A 22,138-nucleotide genomic window follows, 5' to 3' on the forward strand; every position below is an offset into this window, starting at 1 on the left:
TGCATCTAATTTTTCATGCCTTAGTCTCCTCTCTTTTCATTTGCCAGTTACTGCTTAAATCTGCAGGTTTTTTCCTTGTTTGTTTTTCTTGCTCCCAGTTTTGCAGATTAAATCTCTCATCTCTGAATACTGTCCTTACTGCATGCCAAGAACCAAAAGCATTTTGTGATCAGCATTAAAATGATACTGATAGACAGTTGGTCATGCCCCCTCCAATGGACTCAAGTTTTGCTTGAGATCTTTGTTTACTGATGACTGACAAAACAAGTGGGGGGAAAATAAAAAGGCAAACCCCTCCTACTTTTCCCTTTTGATCTCAGTCCTTTTATATCCTTTGTTATAAACTTAATGATGTCACTTGAAATGTGATCATGTTGAACGGTTCATGTAGGCAGCAGTTCTCAGGTGATGCCAGGCCAGAGGACAGTGAATGCTGTGGCAGTTTGTTATAAGAATGTGTCCTGAGGTTCTTTATCAAGCAAAGAGTCTCTTAAGTCCTCAGGAGAACACCCTCCTGAGGCTCTCAAAGCTTGGCATAAGAGTTTTTACTCCACAAACCCCTTCCTATGTGTTTGTGAATGCTCTCCAAGTATTCTCGTAGTATGTGAGGTTAAGTGTGTGACCACATCAGGGATTTAAAGTCATGGCTATATTCTGCAGGCCTTAATGACAGTAATATAAATAAGTTTTTGTTTTCCCCACTGGTTTCTGAAAGCTTTGACTTGGCACTCATGAGCCACTGTCATGATGTATAGAAGGAACCACATTGGAGAGTAAATGTGTTATGGGCCATTAAGAGAAGGCTTTGGGGTGACCTCATTATGGCCTTCCAGCGCCTGAAGGGAGCCCACAGGAAAGAGGGAGACTCTTAACAAGGGCCTGGAGTGACAGGACAAGGGGCAATGGCTTCACACTGACAGAGAGCAGGTTTTGACTGGATATTACAAAAAAATTGTTCCCTGTGAGGGTGGTGAGGCCCTGGCACAGGTTCCCCAGAGAGCTGTGGCTGCCCCATCCCTGAGTGTCCCAGGCCAGGCTGGATGGGGCTCTGAGCAACCTGGGATAGTGGAAGGTGTCCCTGTCCATGGCAGGGGGTAGGAACAAGATGATCTTTCAGGTCTCTTCCAACCCAAGCCGTTCTATGATTCCGTGTTTAGGTGTTCTGTTGCTGAGCATATCTTCCTCTTATTAAGTCACAGCCTTGCATAGTGTGCTTGTGGCTTGGTTGCTTGGTCTCCCTTTTGTAAACTTCTAATATTTAGCAGAAAATCATTATGGTAGTAGTAGAGGAAAAATATGACAGAACCATGCCGAAACAAAAGCTCAAAAATGTTCACTGTGATGTAATGTATATATATTTTTAAAGGCATGAGTGCAAGCAGTGTCAATGTATGATTTTAAGTGAGCTGATATAAAACAAGCAAAAATATTTATGAAAATGACAAAATGCACAGTACTTCTAATGAGACATAACATGGATTTTAAGATGTGGAAGATGGAAGGTACCTACTGCTATCAATGTATAGCACCTCATTTCTTACAAAAAACAGGTAGTGATTTCCTGTAAATTTCAATTTGTGTGATGCCACCAGGATTGGAATAACAAATCTTACATTTTTTTCCATTGCTAATTCATTTCCCTCATGGCATAAAACACTTTGGCAGTGTATCAGGTTAATATTCATATTCTGCATTTTATTTGCTAATTATCTTTTTAGTAATAGAAAGTTAATAGTCCACTTGACCCTTATGTCTCTAGAAGGGATTTGTTCGTTTTCCACATAAATTGTCATATTTCAATGCCAAGCTAAAAGTTAAATCTCACTAAAATGTTTTTGTTGCATGCTGTTGTAAAATGTATTGGAGAACCTACAACTTTACAATGTGTCAAGCTTTAGCAAACATTGGTATTTTGGTGTTTGCTGACAGTTTATTCTTAGAATCATAATAGAAAATGAAATTCGTGTTTCTTTTATAATGATTTGACAACTGATTTTTTAATAATCCTCCTTTATTTTTAGTGTTACAAAGGAGCAAACTGCCACTTATATATTCTGACTGGCTGGTGTCCACTTTTTGTATTGTCAGAGTGACTCTGAATTGATGATGATGGAGAGCTAAATCCAGCCAACAGAGTTTAGGGCATGCAGAGAGCAGTACTGCCAGGATGGATGAAAAAAGTATGTCTTGTAATACTTATTGTACTGATACCTACTGAGTGATTCCGTCTGGACCATATTTTTGGTGAACTGAGTGTATTGAGTCATGGTTTTCAAAAGTACTGATAATTCAGCACATTCTGCAGAGATCACTAGAATGTGCTGGCTAATTAACATTCCTGAAAATCCAATATTGTCCATTTACTGGCTGATTTCAGTGATTACCATGCTCCTGTGGTAAGGTACTGTTTTGAGCCCTGGTACCACATTAGCCAAGGGCGCTGGATCTCCTGGAGCTACAGAAATTTCTGACACTGCAGTTTCCATCTATGACTGAGGTGTTTCTTGGACACTGAATCCCAGCCCATTTGCCAAGCTTCTGGTGCTCCTCTCAGCTGCAACATTTCAAGCAACTGTTTATATCTGCTTGATGAATCGCTTGGATTTCCAGGCTACAGCTGCTGCTCTTACTGCCTTCTAATCATCTGCAGAGTCTGCAAACACCCAGCAGAGCTCCTCAGCTCCACATCTCCACATTTCATCTGGAGCAGGCTTGTGCCTCGCTGGCTGGGAACTGCTTCTCGAGGTATTGGCAATACTTCCATGAAATGATCCTGTGGTGTGAGAGATTCCCTCAGTGCAGTACAGGGTCTCCAACAGCTGCAGTGGTAAAATGTTTAGGAAACAGCAGGAATGGAACTTTTGTGATGCTTTTGCTCTGATGTTCTGCTGGTGGCAGCTATGTCCAACTTAGCTGCTTTCTCCCAAGTGATGTTTGCCCACCTAGGAACCTTCTGGGGATCTCTCTCCCTAAGTCTGGCACAGTTTCTTCTTAAAATGCTATTCAGTTTTGCACCCACAAGGCAGAGGCACTTCCTTGCTGCATTGATGTTTATGTCCTTTTGTTGACTTTTAATTTGGCTTTGTCTGAGGCCCTGTCGTGCTTGTTCTGAAAGAGACTCCAGGCAGTCCATCCACACCCCATCTCCTTATCATGCAGGATTTTATAGACTTCCACAATAACTTCCTCAGGTTTCCAGAACAAAAGGTCTCAGTCTTTTCAGTGATTCTATGTAGATGCCATAACAAGGCTTTTGTGTGTCCTCTGAACCCATTTTTGGTCTAACTTGTCTCTTTGGAGGTGAGGAGGCAGAAAGTGCACGCTGAGTTCAAGATGTGGATACTGCTATGTTTGAATGGGTTTTTTTTCTTAGTCTTTGTACCTTTCCTAATAAAATGTAAACTTTACTTCGTGGCTCTTATAAAATACTAAGCTGCTATTTTTCAAAGGTTTTTCTGTTGCAAAATTGTCATTACTGACCAGTGACCATAGGTGAAATCAGAGTCCAGCATCTTATTATGTGAATCTAAATTTAACCCACAGGTATTGCTTTATATTTATTTACATTGAGAGCTGTTTGCCATTGTTCAGGCTCTTACAAAGCTTCTCTATAATTTTTCAGAGTCTGCCCTTATCCTTGCTTCCCTGAAAAACTTCATCTGCTTTATCTTTCTCCAGGCCACTTAAGCTGCTGTTGGACACTGCTAACACTGCAAAATCCCCTTAGTGACTTTTTATTTTTTTCCAGCAGTGCAGGTTCTCCTCCTACCCAGTTTCTTCTTGTTTCACTGATTATTTCTCCACCCCTGGACCTGTTGCCTTATCCAAAATGAGTCACGTGATGATACTGCGGGACTGCCCCTGACTCTCCCCATCTCTCGCTGTTTGCAGTGAGGCTGTAGATGTCCAGGGAGGTTTTGGACTTCCTTCCAGCAAAAAAGCCAGCCCAGATACTTTGATTATCTTCATCTTAGTCCTGTCCCAGTCAAGTCCCTGCAAATACAGCCAACCTTCCTTTTACTGCTACTGATCTTTGGAGAGAGAGACCTTGAAGGGCCACACCATCCTGGAAAAGCTTGTAGCCTCTGATTAGGAGAACCCTCTTATTAAACTGAATACCTTTGTACCATCTGTTAACAATTTCAAATTACAGAACATCCCCTAAAGTATATTTGCTAAGAACGAATTGAATTTTAAAATCTTTCAAGACAAAATTGAATCATCCCTTCATATGATTGTTGATCAACTATGGAGGAATGAAGCAATATCTTCAAGTACCTTTCCACTGTTTTTTCAAATTGGCATCCTACGTATTTTGAATTTTTTTTCTTTTTTCTCCAAATCCCCTTTTTTCCTTGAAATTTAATTTGCTAGAGTGAGGGTTCAGTCTCTGTTTCATTAATCCCCCCACTGGGTACATGCCTGTTATCTGGTCTAAAGATTGACTTCCATGATCTTGCTGCTTCATCTGGAAAATTGTTTAGGCCATAAATCTCTGTGCAGATTAGTGAGACTCATTCCCTCAAGAGGAATTACATTTTGCCCTTTTAAATGTTAACTCTTTGGTCTCAAGAAGTTTGTTGATTTTATTATGGATAATAAAGTTTGATATGATGTATTCCGCAGAATATTGGCTTATTTTTTAGCTAATTTGGCGCTGAATGTAGCTAGGCCAGCTGCTTACGTGATTTTCAGTTGACACTGCCAAAATACAGAAGATGGTAGAGAAGACACAGTCCTCCCTTCCTCTGTGAGGCAGTTTGATTTGGGTGAGGAGGCTCTTAATTTTGCATTTTACTATTTATGATATTCAACCTTAGAAGATGTATTGAAATTGTGCCAGGCCTTCATAGCAAGAAATTTGTGTCATTGACCCAGGAAAAATTTGCTGATAAAGTTATTGTAAATAATTAGAGATGATTTTGCTTTATGTTTGAAAGTCATAAATGTAGTGATTAGTGAACGGAGATAAACATTTGGAAAATATTGATGAAAGTGCAGTAATTTTTAATCCAAAATGTGCATTTAAAATGAATTAAAATGAATGACAATCCTGGCATATTTGTTAGTCACCTGCATATAGATCCTGCTTTGAACAGTGCAATAATGCACAGGTCTGTGCTCTGGGTTTTTCCTTTTGTTTTATTTGACAGATTTATCAATCTGTTCTACATTTGTGCTTGAGTTTCTGGCAGCTCATTTTCATTCGATTTTTCATTGCCATTAAAAATTTCCATCTTCTTTGGGGAAGCACACCTGTGTTTTTAGGCTTCCTGTATCATCTTCCATTCAGAGACATTTCCTGTCTGTACATGAGTGGGAAGATTTTGGTTGGAGAAGTTGCAATGCCATGAGGAAACATTGCAAAGGATGAGCAAAGCCAATTGTTTAATTCCACAGTACTTTACCTAAGAAATTGAGATTATTTAGGGGTTTTTTAGGTGTTTTGGCCAGATTTTTCAGGACCGGGTGTTCTGTTCTATGCTTATGCACATTATTATATTCTTTAACTGTTTGTGTTCACAGTGGGAGTAAGAGAGCAACATAAACAAGATATTGACACCATCACTGTTGGTAGAAATTAAGAAAGAGAAAAGTAAACTCTCAAAATGTGTACATTTTGCAGCTTTGCTTAAGGTCTTGAGCATGTCTGTGTACCCACGCACTAAGGTAAATCTACACCCTGGAGAAATAATGGAAAAAGAAAGGGGAAAGTTTGGCAAGGGTAAAAGGGTTTTGTGAAGGCAAATATGAAAAGGATAGGATGCATTAGTATAGCCATACTGTCTTATTAGTTTTTTGCCTTATTTCAGCACTTCTCAATCTGGAACATATTTATCTTCTCAAAAGGCTTTTGATAGAGGGGAGTTCCATTGTCTTCGTAGACTAAGAGGCAGAATTAAATTACCAGCCTAAAGTTATAAGATATAGCTTCTCCTATAAGCTAACATGAGCAGGGAGTTGCTCTGGACTGAGATGTCCATGTCAAGACATTCTGGGTGTTATTGTCTCACCTGGACCAGTGCCCTGCACTTCCTTTTCCTAGTGGAACAGGCCCACACTGTCATTGACTGATTTTGTATCTTGGACACAAAGTTCTGGAAACAGAAACACACTGTTTCACAGATAGAAATTCAATCTATTTGGCAGAAAACACAGCCACTTTTACATTCTCTGCCTGAATCTGGCAGAGCTGTGTCATGCAATCCAGTGCTACCCATGCTGGGGGCCAATAGCTCAGCACTTGGCTCTGCTCTTGTGAATTGAAGGTGACCACAGTTCTGGGATAATAACAAGAAATTGCTTTTTATTTGCAGTATTGCATCACTTTGGTATTTACCTCAATTTCCAGGGTTGGTATCAGGAGAGCAGATGTTAATTTTGAACAATTGCCTTTGTAGACATGATGGATCCATTTGGTGATGGAATTAATGGGAAGACGATTACTTTTACTGAGCTAATAGGACCTGTCTTTTCTTTTCCTCATTGCAAACTCTTTCATTTTCCCTTTCCCTGTGTTGTTTCATTATATTAACTGGAACCATTAAAATATTGCTCCCAAGTATTTTTCTGTCCATTGAATAATCACTGAAGAATAAAATATTTAAAGTTCAGTTATTTGGGTTTTTTCCCCAATAAGTTTACATGATTTATGCCTTTTCCATTTCCTTTGCACATTTTAAAAAAATCATTAGAAACACTGGCAGTTCCCTGGACTCCCTTAGACATTAGTTAATGACTTATTTTCAGCTTCTTTCTACCCTTTGGTGTTACTTTTTCTTCCTGTTAAGATACATAGCAGATTTTTTTTCCCTTTGGAATAGTATTTAAAAATAACTATTTATTTAATATGTAAGTTATTTATAAACGGTATTCCTTAAATATGGAGTGATTAGTGATTTCATGATGACGAAATGATGAGAAATTCTTACTAAGCTGTAGCATTCAGCAATGAATTCTGTATTTGTAAAGTTTCTAGGAACAGTGTGCTCACCATAAAAAAAAAAAAGAAAAAAAGCCTGGGGCTCTTCCAAAATCAAATCATTGGTTTTGCCCTTTCTTGGCTTGATAGTGACTGACAAACTTGATGTCTTTAGTACCGTATGATTTAGCTCATGTTAGAGCTGCCTAAGTAAATTTAGTTTTGTTTAGTTATGCTTGTCTAGCCATGTTTCAGAATGTTCAGCTTTCAATAAAAAGAATAATAATTTTATATATATCTATATGAAAACTTCTGTAGTTATCACAAATTTTTCTCTGCTGTGGCCTTGATGGTGATAAATTTGCAATAAATCTTAGACTTGCAGCTGATTCAGGTCCTCATTTGTTTTACTGTTAAGGCAGGAAAGATAGAAAAATCTCCTTTGGAGAAATTTGAATTTTATTCAGCCTATACATTTCCAGTCCAAGACAGAAAAAGTGTGATATAGGCTGCTGTTAAAGCCCTGCTTTAGACTACTAAGAATCATGGTAAACTGAAAGAAAGACCCAATACATTTTTCTTCATGTGCTGATTGAAAAGCAAAGCAGATCTTCCAGATTTTCTTCCATTTGACATTAATGCTGAGCTTTCCTATTGAAACAGGAAAACCAAATTCAGCTTCAGAAAACAGAGAAGCATCCAAGATATAAGTATATCTTGAATAATTCTGAATGAACTTATTAAAAAGCTTCCACTCTTGAAACTTATTGGAAGAAGTCTGTAATATGGAATATAGATTTGACAGGGAAAAAAAAGACATCATGAAAGTGACAAATCTGTTTGTCATGTGCCTAGGAATACTTTGTAATTTAAATAATATAATCAGGGAGTGCAGTGATAGAGACATGGAACAATGCAGGGCCAAGGATAAAGTCCTGTGGGACATCAGCTGCAAGTGAAAAAGGACTCGAGTAAGGATGGCTGTATTAAATAACGAGTAAATGGTCTAACCAATGTTTGCCAGCACCACATGTTGGCTTTAGTGACACATCTAGAGTACAGTGAATCAGCAGGAATGATTCTGAGCATTCAAAATAAAAGACTGACAGCATTTCATTAGATCAAAGTGATGAGCATGTGCACAATTGTCATTTCAGGTGATTAATCAGAGGACAGCAGTTAGGGGGTGTCTCCAGTAAACAGTTATAAATCCACTCTGGCAAGGAGAAAAGCAAGTTCTAACTTTTGGAGATATTTGCAATACAAGAAACCCTCTGGGAATAAGTTAATTGAGCAGATCCTTGCCAGATGTCATAAGGAAAAAAGGGCATTTAAAGACACCTGGAACTGCTGCAGGTGAAGCCTGGAAAAGTGGAGAAAGGAATCTAACCAGAGGAGTAGTCCTGTAAGTTTTTATTTTGGTGAGCCCATAGAAAATGAGCTAGATGGCTTGTCTCTTGAGCTATGATATTAAGTTGGTAGTTTCAAATTTATTTTAAAATGCTTTGATTAATTTGAATGTTAGGAAGATATGGGAGTATGGTTCTAGTAATCCCAAGGTGAATATCCAGCAGCCCATTGTTCTGCATCTTTTGACTACCATGCAGCTGGAGCCCCCTAGTCCGGTTTTCCCTACTTTATTCACTTTGCATTAGTGTTTATTAAAATTACCTCAATTTCCCATCGCGGGGTGATTTTAAATCTTTTAAAAGATTTGTAATGGTCTGATTCCTCATCATCTGCTATCACTTCATGAACAGCACAACTTTCCAATTTATTTTTGTTCAAATATACAAGGGTCATATTCTTCATCTGGTCTCTTCAGTCAAATTATTTGCCTAATTTTATTTGCAATCTGTGTAGTCATATGAGCCTGAGGTAGAAGCAACCATTTAGATCACACTGTCATTCTTCTTGCAAACATGGAATATAATCCCCCAGACAGGGACATGTGCTTGATTTTAGCCAAAAGCTCAGAAGAAACTCCTGATCTTCACCCACTGAAATGTAACCTCTCATCTGTTCTTAATCTATTTTCAGCAAATGATTACCAGAACATCTGCTCATGCCCAGTAAATTTTTCCTTCCTTCTCTTAAGGCTGACTTCCCCAGTGGACTGATGGAAGAGAGATTCTGCAGCTCTTTCTGCTCTTTAAGCACTAATCGTAGGATTTCCATCTAACTTTTTATTTTTGATTTTTAATCAGGAAGCATAAGGACACATTCAGCAAACACATGTTTGGGGGTTGCATAAAGATGGAAGCAGCCACACAAAGATCGTTAATCTTGGCTTTAATGAAGCCTTGAATCAGAGGATCACTGAGGTTGGAAAAGACCTCCCAAGATCTTCGAGTCCAACCTTTAACCAGTCACCATTTTGTCATCCAGCCCAGAGCACTGCCACATCCAGTCATTCCTTGGATAGCTCCAGGGATTCACCACCTCCCTGGGCAGCCCCTTCCAATGCCTAACCACCCTTTAAGTGAAGAAATTCCTCCTGAAATTCTTCTTGTGTCTACTTCCATGCCTTTCTCTAAGTGATATCATCTGACAGTCTGTGTTCAGGAAGATGATGGCAGAGGAGAGTTTTCAGGAGGGCTTTGAAATCTGAGAAGGCGGGAGCTGTTTGGATTTTTGTCAAGGAAATCCCCTCAAAGAGGAGGTGCAGTATGGGAGATGGTGTGACAGCTGGTCATTGTCTTGATTTCTCTGATATTCACTTTCTAATCTCCCTCCCAACTTTTCTTCCCTACATTTCCACAGCAAGCATTTATCTCTGTGATTTACTGGTACAATTTCTTTGTGTGCCTTGAAGAAAATGCTGTCTGAACCTTCCGTCATTTAATTTTCATGTTTTTCTCAGGGGTGCTGCTTTCTGCTCTCAGGGTTCCTTTCTGTAGCCCCGATGTGCTACCAGGACCTCTTTTGCATGGCTTGCAAAAAACTGGCTGTGCCAAAGCTCTTTTGGGCATTTTATGCTTCTGACCAGCATAACCAACCATTTACATAAACATGAGGCTCATATCTCTTACAGAAGTTAAATTTTTATATTTTCTTTAGGTTCGCTATTCTAACTGCAGATATTTAGGGCAACAAATGTTGGGCCTGATTCCCTGTAAGGAACCACTGATCTGATGAAGTGTCTGGAAAATAGCTGGGCAAAATGGAAAATGAGAACTAAAGCAAAGCCCACCCAGAGCAGGATAATTTTATTTTATCTTGTTGGCTCAGATGGACACAAAAGCCCACTAAAGAAATCAGATCTTTTCTCAAATATCAATGTACAAAAAAAAAAAAAAAAAAAAAAGCGGTATCTTGGGCATTTCTCATTTCCATAATTCCAAAATCTGGACCTGTAGCTTTCTGTCATCCTGGTGCACGCACAGCTACACTGCAGGCAGTAGATTAATGGATTTTAGAGCATAAAAGATTCAGGTTTTAAGGAAAATGTCACTTTGCTGTAGCAGAAGTTGGTTATTCCCTGTGATTGTTGCCTAGTGCTGAATGATTTTGTTGGAGCTGACAACTTGAGATATTAGCACTACATTGTATTCAAGCATATTTAAATACATTGTTTCCCCTTTTTTTTATGTTTCAGAACAAGAGCCAAGGAGTGAGTTTTGTCCGTATACACGCGCCTTGGCAAGTCCTCAGTCGAGAAGCAGAACTCCTTAAAATAAAAATGCCCACTAAAAAGGTAAATATCTCCCATTTTCTATCAATATGTTTTATGATTGAAGGATCAGAATCATCATTGAATGTATAGAAACACATGGAGTTCCTTTGTTTCAAAAATCAGAGAAAACGAACTGTCAGACTTATTTTTTTACATTTCCAAGTCTTTTAGATTATTTACTGTTCAGAGCTATATTTAAGAGGGGATTTCCAAAGGGGTTTTTAAAGGCCACAGAGGCAGCTGGCTGATGGACTGCATTCAGGAGGGTGATGACAGAGGTGAGTGTTAAAGAGGGCTTTGCAAGCTGAGAAGGCAGGAGCTGTCTGGACTTTTGTCAAGGAAATTCTCTCAAAGATGAGGGGTAGTATGGAAGATGTATGAAACTGGTCACTGTCTTAAGACTTCTCCAAAGAGAGAGAGGCTCTTCCCAGAGAATCTGTTTTTGTAATATCAATGACTTAGTGAATTCAGATCTGCCTGTTGTCGCTAAAACTTCAGCAAACTCTTCTTTTCTGTCTGTTTTCAGAAGAGTTGCTGGCAAACCTTGTAAATTCCAAGTAGCAAAGTGCCCAATCTGTGTTCCTGAAATTATTTAGTCCATTGATTAACAGCTCCACCGGAGTCAGGGGAACTGCCTTGTGCTTTTAGTTAGTGATACTCATCAACTGCACTAAAGAACATTTATTTCCTTGCATTGTCATTAGAAATAAAGGAAAAATTGATTTTGTTTTCTCCCATTGTGTTGATCTTTGAGTTTTTCATCTTGTTTTCACCCACAAAAAGCTTCATTCTGGTTCACATTTCATGCTGTTACAACATGTCATTATCAGAAGACTGCCCAAATTAATCTTGCATACTCTCGATGTGTTTGTATGCCAGGGGAAAAAAAAAAGGATATTTCCAATCAATCTTTGAAAATGAGTAGGTTTTAGACAGCTACAGTACTCCTAGAAACTTTCTACATATTCACCTCCTCCCTTCCAAAATTAATTAATTTTATGCATTTTTAGTGCCTACTTATTTCTCCCTCCTTCTGCTCTTATGGGAATTTTCTCATCCAAGTTTCTTGCAGATGCACCAAAGTAAATTTGACACTATTTTAATTGATGAGTATTGCCATCATTTTGGCCTGGTTAAGGGCTGTCCAGGAGCTGATAATCTCTGATGGCACCCTCCTCATTCACAACAGTTCTGCATCCCCCCTCTCTCCTCTGACTGGGAAAAAAAAAATCTTCTATTATCTCCAAAAATAAAAAAATTCTGTTATCTCTAGCTGCAGAAATGGCAGCATTACCAGAAACAAGCTTGACAGAAAAGCTCTATTCATATCCTAGGGTTTGGGTGTTTTTTTGAAATTAAAAACAGTTGAAAGAGGAATTTCCTTTAAAAGAAAAGAAGTTCACTTTGAAAAAACTGAAATCTTGTATTTTGAGGATTTGGCCATACAAAGTAAAAAAATTCATTCAGTAACCACTAAAAGGAAAGTTCTGGTTTTGTTCAAAGATACAAAATACTGCTGTCAAGGCACCTTAGGTAATTTCTGTGATGCTATTTTTATTTATTTAAGGATCATACTAAACCATTCAAAAAGGCATTTTCAGGGGAAAGTATTAATCCACCTCTAAACACGAATTGATTACAAATATTTTTTCCCAAAACATTCTGTTTTAAATAATCTTTCAGAATATAAGGCACACTGGGAAAAGATACCCTCTCAGCCCTTTTAACTATATATAAACTTCTGGATATGATAACAGAGCTGTTTTGGTGAGTGAGACTGTGCCAGGCTCAAATATGAGTATGGGAAAAAAAATAGGAACAACTGCGAGGGCTGCTCTGTGGTGAGAGCTGTGGTGTCTCTGGCTTTAGTGAGTTTTGGGGATTGAATACTGTGACTGGAGTGCTGGGATAGGAAAGTAGAGGCTGTTCAGGAGGGATAGGCAGAGATGGAGAGGTAGAGGAGTTGTCCTATATGGAAGGGAATAGCTGCAGTTAAGGCATTATAAGGCTGACATCTTCTGGATGAGGGTTAGGGGGATGGAAAACAAAGCAGATGTCATTGAGTGTTCTGTAGGACTGATGAATCATTCCATAGGCAAGCAGGAGAAATTTCTTGTGCTTGTGGGAAATGGCCACTTCCCAAACATTAATTGGGAGTGCTGTGACAAGCAAGTCTGAGAAATTCCTGAAGGGTGTTGAAGATAATACTTTGCAGATACTTTGAAGATAATACAAGGATTCAGCAAGCCAATTAGGAAAAGTGGTCTCCCAGACTGGATACTTGTGAACAGAGAAAGACATACGGGATATGTGATAGTAGGAGGCTGCCTTAGCTACGTCAACCATAAAATGGCTGAATTTAAAATATTCAGTCTAATGAGAACAAAAAAGGTCAGCAGAAGTGTTGCTGGTTCAAGAAAGGTTTCAAGAAAGTAAACTCAAAACCACCTAGGGAGCTACTCAGCACTGCTCCCTGGGAATCTGCTTTTGAGTGCTCCATGAGTGCTTGATTGAACAGGGAATTCCTCGTGGAGCTTGAGAAGAAAAATAAATTTTGCATCTCTAGCAGCAAGGCCAGGCCTCACAGGAAGTTTACAAATCTGTGGTTCACATATTCAGGGGGAAAACACAAAAGGCCAAAACTCATCGAGAGCTCAAACTGGCCAGTATTGTGCCACATAATTAAAAGACTTTTTAAAGTATGTTAATAACAAGAGAAGGTGTGAGGAAAATATTGGAGCAATCCTTGTTGAAAATGGTCACCTGACAAATAGGAATGATGAAGAAAGGGGGCCTTCAATGCTTTTTTTGCCTCAGCCTGTAATATTAATTGTCTTGGACTGCCTGATCGTGAGGCAGAGAACTGCAGCTGTAGGAACAGTTTGTGGCTTTCCATTTGTGGCCACTGAATTTTCAAGGGAGCGTCAGTATCCTCTGGATGTCCAGAAGTCCATGGGGCCTCGTGAATTGATCCCACAGTACCGAAGGAATTAGCAGGACCCGTTCAATCCACTCCCAAAGGACTTGGTACTTGCTGAATAGGAGCTACTTGGTGTTACTACAATTTATACGAGGGAAGAGCCAGGAAATGAGATCCCTAATATTCCAACCTCAGGACTTGGATTAATTATGGAGAGAGTCATACCATGTGCAGCAGAAAGGCATTTGAAGGACAAAGCATTCCTCAGGCACAGACAACAAGGTTTTACAAAGGAAAAGTCCTGGCTAATGAGCTATATATCCTTCTGCTATAAGGTTCCCTGCCTAGTGGTTGAGAGGAAGGTAGTAGACGTAACTGTTTTTTTCCCCTGGATTTTACTGAAGTTTTTAATATTATTATATTTTAATATTATCCTTCTGGACAGGTGGTTTAACTGTGAGATGAGCACATACCTGGAGCTCTGGGTGAAGGATTGGTTTTCTTTTTTCTTGTTTTAATAATTCTGCTCTAAGGTTTTTTCTTCTGGAATTAGCTTGTGAGGGACAAGAACTTTCTGGAACTGCAACCCATATGGATTCAGGTGCATATAGTTATATGGGAATATGTCTTCAGAGAAGGCACTTCATTTAATTACAGGTTTAAACATATGTGTACAGCAAAATTTTTTTTTTCCTTTCTTTATTTTAGTGTAATTTTGGAAGGGGCATACTAATGTACAGTTTTATTTCTTCAGATGTATGAAATCACAGAAGAAAGGGGAATACTCAAAACATTAAATAAAATATGGTGCAAATTGACTGGACCTCTGCAACCCCAGGTGCCACAGCAAGAAAATACCAAGATGAAAACCTTGTCCTACCCATTTTCCAGAGAGAAAATATATTTGTGAGTACTTTAAAATGTGATGGACTGTGGATGTGACAGCCTGGTCAGAAAGTGAGAAAACCAGATAAGTTTTCTCACAGCAGACATGTGAAAATTTTAGGGAGTTGTAGAGAAACGATAATAGCTTGTTATTATAAACAACCTGCAGGTGGTGTTTTCCTACTCTGTGTTTTCCAAGTTTTTCTCAAAGATTGTTTGTAAGAAAGGTGTTTTTATTAATTAGCCAATCAGGTGAAATGTATTGGATCAGTCTATAAAAAGAGAGAATTTTCATGTTAAAGCTTCTGCTGTGCAAACCAGCCTTCTGGTGAGTCTGTCATTTCTTACTCAACAGTGACAATGGACAGTGAAGAAAGCTGGAATGTATCATTTTAGAGTTGTAATTTCTTTTTCCCACATTTCAGTCAAAATTCAGAAGTTCATCAAGCATATCTGGAAATCCTGAGGGAACATCCAAAATTCTCAGTTTTTCAGTGGATTAACAGAAATACAAGCTGCAGAGACTTTCTGCCAGTGTTCCTCTTACTTCTATAGGACAAGACACTGGAAGCAGTGCATCAAATAAATTTCTGTATGTTTAGCTCGAAATGTAGAAATCCTCCCACCAAATTCCTGATTATTTCGTTAAGGATATTACTGCCTCTTTTGAAAAAAGCAGGAGCTAGTAGAAATACAGCAGTATTTTCCATCTTGATAGATTCGTTGTAGCAATTAAAACTCAGCTAATAATATGCAGATAAGGAGTTCTTGACGTCAGCTCTTTCACTCAGAAGAATATTTCTGGGCCCAGTTTGACATGAAACACTCTTTTTTTTCCTCCTGGGTGTCTCCTTGTATTTATGTCTGATAAATAAAATTCAGTAATAAATACAGTGACACACCATTTCATTTATTGCCCTCTGACAATTTGAATTAATTCTGAATATGAGTCAGATGGAAGAGAATGATGGTAGATGGAGGAGAATATACTGGGAAGCTAATTTCACATATGATGAATTTGAGGTTTAAGGGAAGGCATAATTGTGGTGGAATAGTTATTTGAAATCAAGTGAAATGCTGACTGTTTAGTAGCCAGGAAAAGAGTAATGAATATCTGCATCAGGCTGGTTGAAACCTACTAACACAACCTCAGTATGTTATTGTGTTGAGAGGATGTTATAAGAAAAATATTAAAAGGTCATCGTCTGTAAACAATAGAGAGGTTCTTCTTCCTCAAAAGGCATTTTATATTAGCTAATAATTTTGCATTTAAATGCCTACCGTCAGTGCAATCCTGGTAGAGCTCTGAATGATTGGGTCTTACATAGCACATTCTATTATGCTGTGCTGTGTAATCTATATTCCCTTTAAACATCTGCTTTTCTGATTAGCTGTGGTTTCTGAGTGACTTCTAAATTTGAATCTTATATGTTGTCTTACGTGTTGCTTCCTTGTCTTAAAACAGAGCTGATTTTCTTTTTCCTCAATGTTTTAGGTATAACATCAAAGACAAAGATACCTTTTTTGACAATGCAACCCGCAGCCGAATAGTAAGTTAGTAAAAATAACATATCCTTGTCTTCTTGTCCTGAGTGGGATTTGCTAGTGGGGTTTAGAATGGAATTTACAGGGAGTGTTTTAGTTTCAGCTTTGCTGTTTTCATTAATTTATGCATTTGTGTGTTCTTGCTGAACATTAATTCCTGACATATATGTGTATAAGGACTTCCTTTCTGGAGCTGCAGGAGTGGGAAATGCTCTGCAGGAAAGCTATTGACTCCTCTTCAGTGTTCAAAGCTCTTTTCAGCCCTACTCCTAATCTTTAACTAGATTTCCTGCCATATAGTTCTTATACTTCAAATACTTCTATAAGGACATAACACAACAGGCTTTAGCCTGCAAATGTTAGGGCAGATAATCCAGTCATAAAATCTGGTAAATTACTTAAATATTTGTGCAGATGAACACTGCAGAAGCCACCTATTTTAGAACTTAGTTTTATTGCTAATTCCATGATGAAATTAATGCTAAAAAGGATCTGTGTGTTATCCCACTGTTCTTTTTTGCAGGTGAGGGAAATTTTGAAGCGCACATCTACAAAGGCCAGAAACAGCATGGGTAAGGTGGAGGAAAGAGAATTAAAGGTGTTCTTTTGAAAGGAATTTTGTAGGTATCTCACAGAATATTGATTTTTCTAGCAGGACACAAAATATGCTGGCACATCTTCCCAAAAGAAAAAAAAATTAAAGATTGAATGAATTTTTTTTTTCTGAGGCATATAATCAGAATTTCTAGTCCATGGTTTGGATGGTAATGGGAACTGGCTTTTCATTTCTACAGGTGCAGCATCTGGCATATTACTCACATTTAATGAATTGTTATAAAATTGGATTTGATTACTGTATGATCTGCTTTGGAAAATTCAGATGTCAACTGCAATATGTTGTATTATTTCTTGCAGGACCATATTTTTCTTGCCATTTCAATTTAATAATTCACCTTTCCAGGTTATTTTTATTGCTTCTGCTTTAAAAATTACCTCCCTGAGCTGCCTAGTGAAATATATGACTTAAATATGACTGTTTTGAAGATACTTTTGGGATAATGCTGAAATACTTGGAGCTTGACGTTGAGAATTTATTTAATTTTCTTGAAGTTCAGAATTTATACAGGTGTACATATTCTCTTTTCTCTACTCTTTTCTCTCTCCCTTTGTGAGATCATGGCAGATGTGGAAAAGAAGTGATCGTCCTCCCTGACATATTTTCTGGAAATCTTCCTGTAAACTTGGCTACCTGTGGATGGATCACAGTGTCCAAGTGTAACGTTCCTGGCAAATAAAGTGCTGCAGCAAGATTCTGCACAGTCCTGATGTGATTTTGGGCAGGGAAGCTCCAATAACACATGTTATTGGTACAGGAAAATAGATTAATTTAGGTTTCCTTGAACAGGAGATAGATTTTGTTTTAATTACATAAAAAGCATAACAAAAATGAAAGGCACAAAGAATGTTTTTTCTTTTTCAACCAAAACCACTTGTCTTTTTCCAGTATAAACTTTTAAATTTATGACTGCCACACTGTTTCCTTTAAAAAAAAATTAAAATATGGTTTTAAAAATGTCAGGCATTCTCAATTTCTAAAACATTTTTTGGCAGTTGCTGCTTTTTAAACTGTTTAGTTGGTGGTGTTCTATGTTTTGATCTGCTCAAAAGTCTGTAGTGGGGCAATAGAGGGGAATGCTGCCTTATTTTTCTGGAGTGCTGGGAACCCTCCTGGAGACTTTGGAATTTTCTGCAGAGAAAACTGGAGAGAAGCTCAAGGATAGAGTAGGAAGGGACAGAGCACTTTGACAATGGAGATATATGCCTCTTAAGGTTTTCTTTACTTTAATAGCTTGTTCTGGTTTATAGTGGAATAAAACGCATCATTGGAGATCAAAGGACTAGTAATAACTTCTCAGGAATTTTTTAACTCTAGCATGAAAATACAGCCTGATGCGCTTCAAGCTCAGGTCAGCTCAAGAACTCATTTGACATGAAATAACTATTTTAGCATTCCCATCCTTTCCATCTTTCTGGTCTCTAGCCAAAACAGGATTGTGCATCATGTTTGACCTAAACTCACTTATTCCTTTGATCTTCTGATATCCTCCCCCAAAAGACCTCTGTTTCATATGTCACTAAGGCTTTCCCATCTCACTGGTCTTAAGCTTAAAACCACTCATCAGGAGAGGTTTAAAAGATTTTTTAATTTTTTTTCTTTTGTTATTAGAGTTCATTGCTTGTTTTGCACAAGAGGCAGGACAGTGATGTTGGAAGTGCTTATAGCAGTCTGGTTTTATAGACCTGTTTTATGAAATTAACAATACTTCAAACACATTTGCTTATAGATTTTTTTACATCTGTGTAAGGCTGAACCTGATTCTGCTCCTATGATATTGAACAAGGAAGGCTTATTTTCTTCTGCATAACTCTTGAGTCACTGTAAACTTCCAAACACTGAATGTTTTCAGGAGCAGGTTTGTCACTATCCAAGCATAACTTCCTGATTCTGTGAATGCATGTAATTGTACTTGTCCTTCTATCAAGGGAGACATTTATTGGTACTGCCTGTCTAGCATCTCTGACCAGAAGGTTTCTCCCAAATATTTCAGGACAACATGTAATTTGACTGTGGAATGTTTCTCGTCACTAAAGACATGATACCTGGTTACTTGTTTTTCTGGGCATTGAAAGCAGAGAGGCCTGGAATAAATTTATATATCTATGTTTTTCTATATAACTAATAATTAGAAATTACTCGTCTTTGGTTGCCTTTTTATGGAACAATTGTTTTCACCTCCAGGGACTGAAGATGGAATTGCTGTAAGAGTTGCAGGTCTTGAGAGCCAGTAGGAATCTTGTGTCTGTCTACAGGTGCTGCAGTCACTGCTGGGAATTCCCTTGCAAAACTAAATTCACCGAAGTGCCCATGGCCAGGTTGGATGGGGCTTTAAGCAACCTGGGATAGTGGAAGGTGTGTCTAGGGGGCAGGGACTGATGGATGTTTAAGGTCCTGCCAACCAAACCAATCTACGGTTTCATAACCAGAAACTTCTGTGGAAGTTTTTGTGGGAGTTGTTTTTAATTGTTGGCCAGTGGGAGCTGTAGCTCTAACTATTGTAAATATTCAAGAAGGACTTCTCGATGCTTTGCTTCTCAGTCATGTGGCTCTTTGCTGTCAGGGTGATAAAGTGATCAGAAGAGTCTTTGCCCTGTGCTGTTCACTGAAGAAAAAGCACTTTATGGACAGTGAATTTCTCTGAAAAATGTTTTCCACAGCCAGGAACCCTACGTGGCTCTCTTCTCATTCTGAATATTGTCAGTTACACAGCTCTGTCCCTTCTGGAATGTTATGAAATGAAATCTGTAATAATGTTTTCTGTTCAATTGTGCCTGTTTACCACCTGCATTTTTCTTTTTCTTTTAGGCATTGGCACGTTAATAGCAAACAATGTTTACGATGCAGCCTACCCACTTCATGATGTATGTATGCACTATGAAAAAATCCAGTCCTCTGCTGGTGTCACTCAGGAGACATCCATTCACAGACATTCTTATTTGCTGTCTGTGACATGGAAAATCTCTTTTAAATGTGATTCTAATATGAAAACTCCTTTATAAGTACATTTCAAGTTGTGACCTAAAAGTAAAATTAACAATGTAGGAACAAGTAACCAAACTTTTCTTTAGTTTTTTCTGCTTTTTCATCAGTTATTAAATTATTTTCTTTCTCCAGGGTGAATATGAAGGCCAAAATGATGACACGAATGAAAGAAAGGTAAAATACATAGCAAAATTTATTTCATATTATATTTAATGTAATAAATGATGCCCTAAATCTCATTGTAAAGCATTAGCCATTGTAAAAACAATTAGATGTTTTAACAAATGTATGCGCTTTTTGAATTACATATTTTCCTCTATTTCTACATTTTAAAATGTTTTCCCAAGATTTTTATAATGTCTTCTTATAAAGCATGTTAGTTAATTTAATTTGAAACTTACATCTTGAAATGCTTCCAGATTCCCTCTGCATACATATACATGATTTTCAACCTGTCAGGAAGCTAAAATTATTAAATAACTCATATAATAATTTTATTTTCCTAACCAAATGGTCCTAGAGAGCTGTGGTTACTAAAATAAAATATAGTTGTACTTTTCATTTGATTGTGCACTCAACTAAATGCATGCAATTTCTAAAAATCTGGTTTTAATTATTTAGTAAATAAAGTTTCTAGCTATCAAGACATTCAAAAATAGATCAATCCTCAAAATAAACAGTGTGAATTCAAACTCTGTTTAATATATATGCTTACTTTTAGAAATGGGAAAAAAATTAATTACTATTAAATAATTAATCTAGTTTCATAGATTACTAATAAGTCATCTATTAAGATCCTTTCCATATTGTTTTCTAATGTTTGCTCATTTTCTTTTCCTTGATATGCAAACAGTGTGATAGGAAATGCAGAGGGAAAATAGAAGGGAGAGAAAGGGGAAGAAGGTAGAATGAAGAAAAAGGGAATGTTTGGAAACCTCCAATATTTACTATACTAGGAAGATTGAGTTCATACAAATGAAGGTCAAACAAATAAATCTGATTTCTCCAATGCTGAATTAGTAAATTTTGAAAACACAATATTTGTAGTTTTTGGTAAATAATGTTGCCATTCAGCCGCTAGATGTCTTCATGTGCCGTATACAATTTAATTCAGTGTATGAACCTTGGTAAGCAAAACAAAGTTAGAAAACAAACTATAAAAGAAGCTTGTTTATTTGTGTCTGTTACTTTGAACTTTTTGTTCATGAAGGCATTGTCTCCTTTGGACTTGGAGAATTTTGTCTGAGAGGCAGCTCCACAGATTACTGACTTGGAAAACAAATATTTTAGAGGAAAAAACTAAATGAACATCAGTCAATGGAGGAAAATTGGGTACTGTGGAGTGGGGGGGAAGAGGGCCTAGAAGGACCAGTGTCTGGAAAAATATTCCCCCTATTAGTTGTATTTTGTGCTGCCCTCTTTTTATTCTGCTTATTAGGCTCAGTTATGAAGTGTTAAGTATTAAAAACATAAAAGCTTCTTTCCAGAAATACTTCATTGATTATTCACATATGTGCCTTCTGCCTAGGCCTTGAATCTTCTGTAGTATTCCTATCCATAACATCATCTGTTTTCTATCTGAATCTAATAGTCTCAGTGTTTAATTTCCTGAAGAACCCTGATCAGGTTTAAAAGAAAGGAGGCCATTTTTAAGCTTTTATTTTCTTCTGCCCTCTTTTATTTTGCCCTCTTTAACTTATCTGTATCTTTGAATTAAATTTTCTCTTGTAAAAACCCCAAATATGAACTCAGTCCTTACGGGGTACTTAAGCCAATAGGGCAGCACAAGTAATCAAGGTTTATGTACCAGTTTATAACATAAAAAGTTAATCCTTATCAACCTTCTTCAGGATTTCCTTGGAGAAAATGCACATTGACACAACACTTTTGTCCCATCCTACAAGAATTAGAAATCTGCAATGAAAACCTTAGACTGAGAGGGTTTCAGTTTTTCCTAAGACTAAAGGAATTTCCCAGTTTCAGTGTGATTTCTGCTCTAAAAAAAAAGTCTTTTTAAGAATGGTATTGAGCAGCAGAATGGTAATAACTCACCAAGAGTATAAACACTGGTTTAGTCTTCAAGTTTCTGGCCCTCTGGCAACTTGTAACCCTTCATTGCTGTCTCTACGTTTGACATTAAAAAAAATCCATTAGGGCTTTGTAACCCACCTGGGAAATCCACTGTTGTCATATACTAGAGCAGCATCCCTATTATTAGAAGCAGATCAGAAAATTCCTATAAACTTACAGAAAGTACCTGTTCCTAAATGAAATGCTGTTTTAGACAGTTTTCTTTTTGCTCTTCAAATTCCATCCTGTAGCTGTGTTCAAAGAAGCCTTTGGGGAGTTTTAGGATCGTGATAGTTTTAACTTTCTTCTTTTGTATATGTGAGTGAATGTATTTATTAGTATGATTATTTATGAAAATAAATAAAATTTTGTAGGTAATGCTTGGGGGTAATGGCAAGGGGTATTTTTGAATAGGCAAGAACAAATATTCATATGAAAATATCCTTATGGCAGCCAAGACAATCCTCTTCAGTGAAGTTGTGTCCCATAAACCACGGGAATCAGAGAGGGAATAAGCAA

General features: G+C 37.6%; 1 protein-coding gene across 1 annotated transcript in view; it reads left to right on the plus strand.

The window, feature by feature from the left end:
• Positions 1-22,138, plus strand: part of ANO2 (anoctamin 2) — a 150,091-nt gene that overhangs the window by 20,609 nt on the left and 107,344 nt on the right. The window contains exons 4-9 of the mRNA XM_030960274.1: positions 10,521-10,619; positions 14,273-14,424; positions 15,899-15,953; positions 16,472-16,520; positions 19,373-19,428; positions 19,682-19,723. Of these exons, the coding sequence (XP_030816134.1) occupies positions 10,521-10,619; positions 14,273-14,424; positions 15,899-15,953; positions 16,472-16,520; positions 19,373-19,428; positions 19,682-19,723 (453 nt within the window). The remainder of the gene's footprint in view (positions 1-10,520; positions 10,620-14,272; positions 14,425-15,898; positions 15,954-16,471; positions 16,521-19,372; positions 19,429-19,681; positions 19,724-22,138) is intronic.

Source organism: Camarhynchus parvulus, chromosome 1A (assembly GCF_901933205.1).
Source record: "Camarhynchus parvulus chromosome 1A, STF_HiC, whole genome shotgun sequence".
Classification (NCBI taxonomy): Eukaryota; Metazoa; Chordata; class Aves; order Passeriformes; family Thraupidae; genus Camarhynchus; species Camarhynchus parvulus.